Source organism: Podarcis gaigeae, assembly GCF_964106915.1.
Source record: "Podarcis gaigeae genome assembly, chromosome: 12".
Taxonomy (NCBI): Eukaryota; Metazoa; Chordata; class Lepidosauria; order Squamata; family Lacertidae; genus Podarcis; species Podarcis gaigeae.
The window spans coordinates 22,442,866-22,455,524 of NC_139688.1; the positions used below are offsets into that span (position 1 = coordinate 22,442,866).

The 12,659-nt window shown below is 43.0% G+C and overlaps 1 protein-coding gene across 31 annotated transcripts in view; it reads right to left on the minus strand.

Moving 5' to 3' along the window:
- KIAA1217 overlaps positions 1–12,659 on the minus strand; it is a 363,096-nt gene that overhangs the window by 157,645 nt on the left and 192,792 nt on the right. For 2 of the 31 annotated variants that reach the window (XM_083704584.1, XM_083704572.1), the window contains exon 1: positions 4,315–4,563. The exons of the other annotated variants lie outside the window; for them this stretch is intronic. In XM_083704584.1, coding sequence (XP_083560710.1) covers positions 4,315–4,422 — 108 coding nt within the window. In that variant the 5' untranslated portion in view covers positions 4,423–4,563. Of the gene's footprint in view, positions 1–4,314; positions 4,564–12,659 lie in introns of those variants that run through there. 31 annotated transcript variants of the gene reach the window in all.

Here is a 12,659-nt window from a genome sequence, read left to right on the forward strand (position 1 = left end):
GTTGAAAACCTCTGCCCTAGGGGGTTTCCCTTCTAGGTTAATCAGATCGAGAAAGCAAATGGCCATCACTTAAGAAGACTGTTTATCTAGTAGTTACAACTGTGGTGTTTTCTTTTTTAAAGTATTCCTTCACCCTGGGGGAAAATTACAAACTCCAACTACAAACTGAAACCAAAGGAATGAGGGTTGAAAGCCATAATAATTTGTCAGACGAAGGGCTCATTCAGACTTCCTTTTGGGCTGCATTTATAGGCACAGGTCCGGGCTGTAAAGCTCTGTCCTTGAGCAGGGTTTGTATGTGTGTGTCCTGGCACTTTTCCCAGGAAACCTGCATTTCACTGCGGAATTGGAGCACACTGCAACCAGGTTTTCCATTGGTTGCAATTTGCTCTGATTCAGTAGTAAAACACAAGTTCTGACATGGAGCTTTAAAGTACAGACCTGTATCTGGAAAGTGCAGTATAAAAGGGAGTCTGGATGAAGGAAGCCAAGCATGCTAGTCCCTTCCCAATCAATGCATGCAGACATGCGTTCGTTTACTGTAAGGCGAACAGACTGTCACGCAGCTTCCTTTCTAAGAACCTCATATAGTAGTGGAAACAAACATATCTAGATGCGGATACTACGCAGGTTGACCACTCTTAAAAACACAGAGAGACACAAAGACACATAAGAACTTCTTAGGCTGGAGAAAGGGAACCTTTTGATCCAGCCCCCTATGTCCATACATCTCACAAACCTCCCAACATGCCACTGTAATCATCATGGCATATTGCAGGTCCAGAAATTGCTCCAGGTGTCTCAGTGTGACTGTCACACTTAAAATTACTTCAGAGTTGTGTGACTTCTTCTAATCACCAGTATGAGAAGCAGAGTTCATGTCAGGAGCAAGTTAACAGAGGATCTTCTTGGAACTATTTCTTCCATTCTCAAAATTCATGGTGCGATCAGTTGATTTTATTCCTTGCTTGCTTCCTATTTGTAAATAGGTCTTGACTGAACCAGGAAATTGTGAACACCACAATACCCTACTGTCACACATTAAAGTTGCATCTATTCAATATACACACACCTCTGTTTAAAAGAAAATTAGGTCACAATATTAAATGAGGATTAAGACTTGTCACATGCACATATATTACACATCTAATTTGCACTGGAACCCATTAGTATTTAGAAAAGGTGAATCTGAATACTATTGTTCCTCTTGCTGCTTATTGTTCCTAATTGATGAGTTATTACACAAGGACAGCCCATCCCAGCAGAAGCTCACTTCTCAATTCCTAGACTGAACTAGAATGTTTCCCTTTTCCCTTGCCATCTTCTTCCCCAACGTTCCTGACTAGGGGTGGGGGAGCCTCAATAGTTCACATTGTTTATCACATCTCAAATTAAGATTTATTATAAACCGTATTGAAATTTGAAATTCTTCTCCTCTCCCCACTAACTTAGGATGAAATGCTGCAGATCTGATACATATTTGTAGGCCAGGTTGTAAGGCAAGAAAAGAATAAATTGTCACATGATACCAGATTATTATTATTTTTTAAATGAAGTTGTTAAAAGGAAGGGATGGAAATCCTAGTCTGGACTGTGGCTTGGATACTAAGATACAATTTGAATTCCCATGTTGCAATGAGTTTTAAAGAAGCTGTGTTTGTTGCCTTAAACAGAACTCATTGAACTTCTCTTGCCTGACACCAAAATGCAAACTTTTTTAGGGGGTGACCTTTTATTATTCATACGAGAACTTGGCAGGTCACACCTGGAAGCAAAGGAAGAAAAGGGTGTGTGCATTTAATCACTCTATTATGTGGACAAAGTGTGATGCTTTCTGCGAAAAGAGAAAGATAATCTATAATGCAGGTGAGGGGTTCACATTACCTAAAAGTAGCATCACCTCTGACAGACCTGAAAGCAAAACCTAAACTTCCATCTTCTGATAAAAACACTAAAAAGTAATGACATGTTGCTTAGCACTCAAACACCTCCCATATTTCTTTAATTCTCAGCAACTCATTGAAGTATAAAGTTTATATAACTACAGTATCAACAGAGAACTAGGGAAAGTAACTTGTCCACAGCTACCTAATGAATCTGGTATCCAGTGTCTTCAACACATTTTCCTTTTACATGAATCACAGCAGACATCCCTCTTTCCTTTCAAAAGACCATTCCTCATTATGCCAATTAAAAAGGGATTTCAAAAGAGACACCGTCCCCTGCAATATTTCATCATTACAATAAATTATATAAGGAATTCAACATTTGTTTCCTTCATTAGTAGTTGTTCTTCAGCATAGCTGAAAACTTTTCATCTTAATTGGTTAGCTACGAGGCGTTTCCTAAATTTTATTCTGGGTGCTAAAAGCACTGCAATCACATTTCCAGTAAAGCCTATCTACTGGGCTGGATTAATCTAAAAGGAGGGTAATTATACCTTTATTAGGAATAACAAATAGGCAACAAAGTCATGAGGAAGTTTTTTTGAGCTCTCCACAATTCTTCCTCAGACTGGAAATTAAAACAAAAGTAAGTGGTGGATAGAAAAAGGCAGATACGGTCTAAAAAAACCCAAATACGTACCAGTCTTAAGATGGAACAAAGGAGGACTTGTGCAGAAATAATTAGATTAGCCCCCACTAGGTGCTATGTAGATTTCGAACTGAGCCAAGAGCTACAGTGAAAAAGAAGGAATACCCTTTTATGAAGATTAGATGGGCTATCCAGCAAATGAATAGATGGTAGCCCTATCAGCAGCTACTATTACAACGGCAGCTACGACTGCAACCTCTGTGTTCAGATGCAGTAGTATTCAGAAACCCATACCACAGATGCCCATACCACCATTGGTTCATCTAGTACTGGCAACACTGACTGGCAACAGCTTTCAGACAAGCAGGGGCCCTATCGCAGCCCTACTGAGAAATGGCAGGGATTGAACCCAGAATCCTTTGCAATGTCAAGGCTGTCCTCTACGTCTGAGCTGCAGCCTCAGTTTCTGACAACTCCATGTAGAGCTGTGAAATAACTCCAGTCTAAAACCCTAGGCAGCCACTGGCAGTCAGCGTCAACAATAATAGGTAGACCAGTGTTCGGACTCAGTATTCTTTTGTTTCTGTGCTGACGAATGGCAGAGAGTGGCTACTGCTGTCTGGCCTAGCTTATGAACCGCTACTGAGGACAGAATGATTGAGATGGATGATGTTAGGTGCCAACCAGGCAATTCTTTTATGCTCACATACACTGGGGACAATATGTACCAATGGCACAACACCATTTGGGGGCTTGAAAGACATGTCCTGGATAACTCACACAAACTCTGCTTCAGACCCATCTATACAGTAGGCATAATAATAATCCACCCTGATGAATGGCTGGCTGGATGAACGGAATCTTGTAAAGAATTGCGGCCCAGTAACCAAACTATATATATTATTCACTATTGTTTATGGGAACCCTACCCACTCCATTGTAGCAGGCTTATGTAGAATCAAGACTGAACACGCTCAATTTTAAAATGAAAGCACTTCCATCTGATCTGAACCACTGCTTCTCTAACCTACTATGTGTGGACCCTACAGCAATGGGGGGGGGGGAAGGACTCCAGCAATGATCAAACTCTCTTCTTTCTTATTATTTTATATACTTAAGACCTGAGACTTTTTACTGAAAACCAGCTGTAAGGCTAAGCTTGCATTCATACCAAATCCTAACATCACGCTCCACCTGTTGTTGTTTTTTTTGGGGGGGAGGGGCAAGAGAAAGCAAAACATGCTTGCAGATGAACAGAGGACTGTTAGAATCATCACAACAGAAGCAACAAATGGGAAACATCTCGGTAATCTCCATAACTTAAAAGTACATGCTCTATACTACGCAGTCGATTCCACGATGCACCATGTTCAAAAGAAGCCTACAGTCTACTAGTAACATTACAGCTCATTAAAAGTATACAGTAACTTAATTACGCTTTTAATGAGGGCATTTAATATAATTTTTTAAGAAATGCATTTGGTTTTGTAAAACAAAGGGATTTGATGTTCAGTGTTGAGAGAGTGTATTAAATCAGAACTCTCACACGCCTTACGTAAAAGCTAGGTAAAGCTAGGTAGTATTTTAGATGCTTAATCTTCGAAAGAAGATTTGATAAAACATCCACAGATCTAAAACGCTGTCTCAAACATTAGTAAGAGCATTCCCCTTTCCAGTCACGTATGTTTGAAGGATTTAACTTTTCCTGCATAATCAGTGTACAACACCGGGAACCTACAAAACAAAGCCACAGTTTGGAAGCAAAAACTTCTCCTGTACCTGGTTAATTTTGTACACACCACAGGAACAGCAGAGAGATGAGAAGCTCCTTTTCCTTCGTGGACCTTTTGGCAGAGAACTAGAAGAGTGACCAACATCCAATTCCATATTCTTGGTGTCAGCAATTTCTCAAACCTTTGAGGAAACCACCTCAGCGCGGCATCCTAGATCTCCAAAGATATCCCTTGCACCAGGTACATATGGTATGCGCATTGAGACGGAGCTGTGAGCAAACGTTCTGGCACATTGGGGTGTAGATATGATTCACAAATAGAAAATACCGGTTTTTCATGGCTTGGCTTGCATAGCAGTCTTTGGGTGTGGCTGAAGTGAAATGAATGCAGGTGTACGCATTGAACTCTGCGAAAGACAAGCTGCCTCTAATCACAAGGACGACTCCTTCCTCACCTTGGTAAAAAAATTAAAAATCCTCCAAAACAAGCAAACCCTGCTTGCGTGGTTGGGCACCTCTGAAAAATGGGAAGTTAATAAGAAAGGCTTTTGTGCTGGCTGATAGGGACAAAAAGGAATGCATCTCACAAGGAACATATGTCAATTTGTACCCGCTTCTCTTTTTTGATAGGACACGGCCCAGAAACAGATTATGAAAGACTGAATTGCAATAACTGTTAAGGTTGGCATTCCCCTCTGGGGCATTCCCAATGAACTGAACACTTATACATAGAAGGTGTGATGATGTTACAACTGTTATGCTTGGTTCTGGCTTCCTTTGGACGAGAAAAGGACCACACAGGAGGTACTATATTCAACCCCCAACATCTCCAGGTTTGGGCTGGGAAAGACTCCCTGTTCTGAAACCATGATGTGTTGCTGCCAGAAAGTGGAGAAAAATCTGAGCTAGCTGGACTGTTATCCTATCTGACTCAGCATAAGGTCGCTTCCTATGTTCCAATAGAGAAACAGAGACTTCTGGGGTTGTATTCAGTAAGTGCCCTTCCATGCACACAAGGGCTTTTCATCTAGAGAAAGGCTAGCAGAAGCGGAGGAGGAAGAGATTTTCAATGCTCACGGGTCCCCAACCCTCTAGAACAATTTTTCAGGGGCTGCTGGAGTCGGGGGGGGGGAGGGAGGGGGGAATCAGCAAAGATTGTCTCCCCTCCTCTTCCATTAGAGGATGCCTCTGTCAGAGCAAGAGCACCAATTGGATTCTAGCCATTAATGATTTGGGTTGTATCTGATGCTAGTCCTACTTAGAATAAATAAGTGTGATCAGATCCATGCACGTAAATTTATTACATGACAGAGAGGAACCATGCAAGCAATTTGTGCATCATTCAGTTGTGAAATGGGCAACAGCCATCTGTTGCCTCGTTCTGGATTCCTTGCATCAAGCCTCCAATTTGACTAGATGGTTTTCAAGGCCACTTCCAACTCTGATTTGGAAGATACTCCAAAAATCATCTAGTCCATCAAAGCACAACAAGAGCCCTGCTGGATTTGGCCAATGGCTCATCTAGTCCAGCACTGTGTTCTCACAATGGATGACTAGATGGGCACAGAAGGCATGAAAGCAGGATCTGAGCACAACAGGATTCTCCCAACTTGTGGTTCCCAGCAGCTGAGCTTCAGAGGCATCATGCCTCCCTACCAGCCATTGTGGCCGGTACCATGTTTCTGCCCCACGGTAGCGCCAACTACCCTTCAGTTTCCCACAGATCTAGTCATGCAACTGAGATCACAAAATGTCTGAAGCAGGGATCAGGTGCAGTGTCTCTAAGAGGTGCCAACAGAGCAATAGCTGATAACGTAAGCAGCTGATAACTGCTCTTCAGCCTCTAATTGACTTCAGCGGGACTCTATCAGTGTCAACAGTTTGTGAAATTATCCCTTAGGGGCAAAGCAATGGTTTTTATATCCATTAAAACGCCTTCATCTCAGTAAGATGCATCAGCTTCTTTAAAATCCACACTGAAAGGAAAGCCTATGAAGAAGAATATAGGGTTAGTGTAAGATTAACTGGGTTGCTGCCCGGTCCTTTGCTGGGCAGAGGAAGCGATTTATTATTTCGATCTCAGTCTTCTGCAGACAAAGTCAGAAATTTACAACAAAATAAACAAAGCTGCATTCCTAGAATATAATAGAAAACAACAAATCACATTAAAGCGACCAATTCAAATATAGTATATAAAAGCAGCTTTAAAAAGAGGCTGAGGCAGTAATGTTATTAATCAGACATTGCCTTGGTTCACACAGCACACTAACTCAGCCATTGCCAACCTGGTGCTCTCTAGATGTTTTAGACCATGGGTCGGCAAACTAAGGCCTGGGGGCCGGATCCAGCCCAATTGCCTTCTGGATACGGTCCACGGACGGTCAGGGAATCGCTGCATGGATCGCCATTCCCCCCCTCTTCCACACACACACCGCGCCGCCGCCTCCTCCCTCCCTCCTCCTGGCTTCTCCCTGCCCTGCCTAGAGGAGGTAGGGGGCTGGGCTTTATTGAGCCGCGGTTGGCCGAGCGCCATTTTAAGCAGCCCCTCTCCAGAGCCAGCCCTTTCGTGCCGCTCATCATCCTGCCGCCGCTGCCAGCCTCTGCCAATCACAAGGCACAGGTAAGCAGCCACCAGGGCTCGTCCACTGCTGTGGAGGGGGGGGAGAGTCGGGGGGTTTCTTTTCAAAATATAGTCCAGCCCCCCACAAGGTCTGAGGGAAAGTGGACCGGCTCCCTGCGTGGATGCCAAAAATCACAGGTGTGCATGCAATCCGGCCCAGCCCAGGCAAGATAAACCTTGCTGCCCCCTGCTCTAACATATCAGGAATGCAGAAGCAGCAGCAAAGCACACAGCAATGGTGGTGGAAGAAGAGAGATGTGAAGTAATGCAAATGGTGTTCTAGCACGCCCCAACCATATGACAATTAAGTCCAGGTTCTAAAAATACCTAGTTGCAACCATTGTGCTATCACATTGCAGCAAAGCATCTTTGGTTTGTTCACTACACATGCCTTGTTTTTCAATATTACCGAAGGGGTTTTAACCACTGGACCCATATTACCAAACTGAGCTCAGTGAGAGCTTTTCGCTGCAGAAGCAGGCAATTTGTACAGCATGATACAAACATAATAGGAGTCAAAGATTGGCAGCCGATTTGCATATTCTGTTTGCACATCATTAACATAATTTACATGAACAAGTTGGCCTTGAAGTCCCATCTCAACAGCTGCAAAAAATGAAGAACCAGTCCCATGATATCAATTTGCTTTCTGGTAGCTGAGCCTTTCAAAAGACTCCCAGGGGGATAGGTTAGTCTGTGGCAGCACGAATAACAAAGCATCTTGTGGCACCGCAAAACACTAAGAGATTTATTGTGACATCCCCTGCAGTGAGCTATAGTTGACTTTGTCAGGTGTATGCATTCTGGTGGTGCTGTCAGTCTCCTCGTCAGAATCCTGAGGGCCAGAAACTCACTTTCAAGGAAGTGAAAGCTGTGCTTTTTCATGGAACCCAACAGACTGCTAACAGGCAACCCTGGGCTTATATTCCCCTACAAGGCTAAATAAATCAACAGTGTCATATTGAAGCAGCCTCAAAATCCTTTAATTCTGATTTGTCTACTAGTTATGTTTAAAGATCCAAACACTGGGGAGCCTGGCAATTCAAGTCAGGACCATAACACTGGCACAACCTCCCCCTGGCTCTGCAAGTGTGGACAAATAGACAGGTAAATTGCAGGCACACCTGCTAGCATACAACGTATTGCCAGCATTGTTGCAACTAATAAGGCAGTTGCAACAGCTTTCACCCTGAGAACAAGGAACCACAGGCTCATCGCTACTCAACAAAAGGCTTCTGGGACTCCTCTCCCCACCATACATAGAGAAATCACTGATCAATGCATGATAGCTTAGACAAGCAGTCATTCAACTTGAGGTATGGCACAGCATTTGCTAGGGGGACCAGTGCAGCACCCCATAGTGCTTCACAACTCAGAAGGGTTGTGAATAGGTCCCTTTGCAAGTACAACAGCTCCCTAAGGCAAAATAATGTGATGAAATAAATCGGCAGGTGGCAGGTGATGCAAGGATCAAACAGGAGCCTTGCAAGTTGGACACCAATTTCCTATTGCAGGAGTGGCTAGCCTGCAGCATGTGGGTCCTATCCAGTTAAAAAAGAAAAGTTAGAAACTACTGCAATAAACTCCATATCTGAGTGCAGCTTAAATCTCTCCAATGCTCAGAGCTGGGATTCGAGATAGCAGGAGATGTATCTTTGTAAGGGCCACATAATGCTAATTCCACATTTGCAAGGAACTAAATGTACTTTCTGGAACTCCTGGCCCATTAATATTATACAGGAACCTTCTGTGGTCTTAACCACTGAGCCTAGGGCTTGCCGATCAGAAGGTCGGCAGTTCAAATCCCACCATAGGGTGAGCTCCCGTTGCTCGGTCCCAGCCCCTGCCAACCTAGCAGTTTGAAAGCACGTCAAAGTGCAAGTAGATAAATAGGTACCGCTCCGGCGGGAAGGTAAACAGTGTTTCTGTGAGCTGCTCTGGTTCGCCAGAAGTGGCTTAGTCATGCTGGCCACATGACCCGGAAAAAACTGTCTGCGGACAAACTTTGGCTCCCTCAGCCAATAAAAAGAGATGAGCGCCGCAACCCCAGGGTCATCCGCAACTGGACTTTACTGTCAGGGGTCCTTTACCTTTCTTACCCAGACATATCACGTTAATATGTAATTGCATTGTGTATATTTGCTTTAAAGTTGCTGGCTTTATTTCTATTTTGATCAATTTTATGTCAACTTCTTTTTAACGTTTGTTTTTAATGGGTTTTTGTTGTTGATTATTATGCACTATATAAATCTTTTTAAATATTCATAACCCATCAGAATTGTTGCAATAATGTCATTTGCTTCATCTGAAAGTTCCCCACCGCCCATGATGCATTGAACAATGTTGAATTGCAGGCACAACTTGAAGTCCTATAAAACAACCACAGTCACACCACTAAATGTAGTTTTGTTGACAGCCTTTTCTATATTAGAGGGCAGATGTGCTTCCTGGCCCTAGGAGACAGGCATCTCAACCCCAATCAACAGCTGTTAACACATGTTGCCTTTTTATTTGTTTCTTTGAAAAAAAAGACCATGGCAAGCAACATTTTTTGGGGGGGGGGCAACAACTAGGGAAGCTCTTTAAAAATTATTTAGTGTGACAGAAACCCCGTCAGAAAAGAATCCACAGCAAAAGCATAAAGGATACAGACTCGCATTAAGCAGCTGTCTGTTATTTAAAGATTCTTTCAAAAGAGCAGTAATGGGGGTATTTGCTCAAATATGCAGAGATATTTCTAACATGCATTTTAAAGCTGTACAGTGAGTTGCAATTGTCAAATAACTGCATTTATACCCCACTATATCACAATCAGATGTTTAAGGTTTTTTTATGTTAAAAATACAGCTTTTTTCGACGCAGAAGCTAAGGCACATCTTTCCTTTTCTTATTGCATTACCAGCTCAGCACTGCTGAAATAAGTCAGTTAATGACATTAACATAGCTATTTATGTAACCCCTTTTTTAAAAGCAATGCTTATTCTAACTCATTGTAATCAGAGTCAAATATTTGTTCCTTCTGTGAGTAATTTATTACTAATTACAACAGATGGGTAGATGACATTAGCAGGCACTAAAAATAGCACTGCTCTAAAATAAATAAAGTTGAAGGGTAATGTTTGCAAACCTCTGTGAGAATTTAATGTGGGCTTACAAGTTGCTAGATCCAGCATATAGCTGTGAGGTGGAATCTGGCTGCTGACCAGACAGTCTCCCCACGCCTAGAAGGTCACTGTGAGGGCCAGTCCAAGACCTTCTGCCACCTGATGCAAAATATGAAACAGTGCCTTCCATGCACAGAAGCTAGGTGGGCTCTAAGAAGTTGAATCTTACCCACAGTGCTAAGATTACCATCAGTGAGGTGCTGCCACTACATCCAAGCTGTCAACTTACTTTGCCTAATAATAGGACCGGCCCTCCTCATTGCAGGGTTTTTAAAACCCTGACCTCACCATGTAACAGCTTCCATTTCCCTTCCAATGGAAAAGAAAGCAAATCCCAAGGGGTTGTTTGGAGAGCAAGAGTAGGCCCACAGTGTCCGGAGGGCCACAGAACAGGATGGTATGAAGGTCAGAGTGTTGGACTGGAAGCAGAGTTCAAATCCTCTCTCGACTACAAAGTTCAGTGGGTGATCTTGACCCAGTCATTATTATCTCCCTGCCTCCCAGGGCTGTTGAAAAGGGGAGCCATGTATGCCATCCTGAGCTTCTTAGAGAATGTGTGGGATAAAAAAAAATCTGTCTAGGTTACTAGTTCAGCTGTCTTTGAAAATAGTATACAGTGGTACCTCGGGTTAAGAACTTAATTAGTTCTGGAGGTCCGTACTTAACCTGAAATTGTTCTTAACCTGAAGCACCACTTTAGCTAATGGGGCCTCCTGCTGCCGCTGCGCTGCCAGAGCACGATTTCTGTTCTCATCCTGAAGCAAAGTTCTTAACCCGAGGTAATATTTCTGGGTTAGCGGAGTCTGAAACCTGAGGCGTAAGTAACCCAAGGTACCACTGTATTCAAAATATGTTCAAGCCTCATTCTGCCACACAGAGCCACTTTCTTCTTCTCTTTGCACAAATGAGCAAACAAACCAGGACAGTTAACTACAGTCTCCCATTCTGTCCACACTGGGAAGCTATGGTGAATTATTTCAAATCAAGTCAGGATATGAAGCCAATTTTAAACCAGGGCTTGTTCTTGACTTCCGGGTTCATTTGCCAGCTTACACAATGAGGTTGCATTCAGGGGGATGAAGCGTAATCACATAAAGCCAAGATATGATCTTCAGAACACACCCAATCAACAGCTAGAGTTACAAACAATTAAATGGGCCTGCCTGTGTATTAGCTATGCATGATGACAAAAGCACACATCCCCTTTGTAGGCAAAATGGTTTGCTCAAAAACGGACGTATCCATAGCTACTAAGACACAATGTGACAGTAGGTTTCCAACCTCTAGGTAGGAGGAAGCAGGGCTAAAGTGGGGTGGTTTGGTTTGGTTTGGTTTTTTTACAAATTACTGGTGAATTGGATTGTGAATTAAGAGGAATGAACCAAAGAAAGACCACACACAAATTGTAAACAGTGTCTCTCTCCCAAGTGCAAATAAATGGAGGCACATCAAAGAACACAGCCCCTTGTTGTTTGATGCACCCAGATGCAAAATACCCTAGTCATGGATTTTGCTAAATTGGTGCAATTTCAGGAGGAAGTGTAGGCTGAGGATATAGGAGCCAAGAGGATCTACACTACAAAACAGGGCTGTGCTCACAGGCAATGACGGCAGGGTCTTCTTCCCCCATCTGTTGTGCTGTTTCAGCAAATGCATTTACCAAAGACAAAAGAAACAGAAAACGCTTTCAGCTAGAGATTTGCCTGTGTTATTTACTTTTGATCCCCTAAACAGATCTCTGCAAAGGGGGTTTAAACCTCAAGGATTAAAATTAGATGGAACTAACTGACCAGGTGTGTCCGGCTCAGCCAGCTTTTGTTTAGAAAGGCACATGCATTAAAAGTGCCTCAATACACTCACTGGTCAGAGAATTACACACAACTCTGTTTTCATTGGGCATTATCAACGTAAAGACATCACCCATTACTGAAATTCCCCATTCTAAGCCCAGGGGAAGTGCTGCCTGCACCAACTGGGTTAAACAAACATGCTGCGTGTGAGGTTCAGGGAGAGCAAATGATTTTCTGCGGCCACAGTATCTTTGCAGGTGCAGAAGCGATTACTTAGGAGGAGCAGCCTGCTTCAAGGAACAAAATCTTATTTATGGGCTTCTCTCCTTTTAAAGGTTCCTATTAACAAAGATTACAGGCCTGCCCACCCTGTATTTGAGATCAAAGCTTGCTTCAATATCTGTTTTTCAGATGGGCATGTTCCGAGGTCACTTTCTGCTGTCCTTGCCTGGGACTCTTGAAAGTCAGTGTTTAACCCGCCCTGCCCCAAGGAACCTTGTCCATGTGCCTTCTGTGGCTCATTCTACCATCAGTTCACAAACAATACCAATGATGCCTAGAACATGCTCCTGTGATGCCTACACACTGTAGGGGAGACTAGTTATAGTGGGCAAGCTTACCTTCTGAAAAGCTCATTTCCAAATGTCTTCTTGTAAAACAAACAAACAAACAAACAAACAAACAAACAAACAAACCCTTCTGAGGAAACTACTGAATGTTCTGAAAACACAGGTAGTTGCTCTACACCAGGTCAGACTATTACTCCATCTAGTCCTGTACTATCAGTGGCTCTACATAGTCTCTGGAAGAGGTCTTCT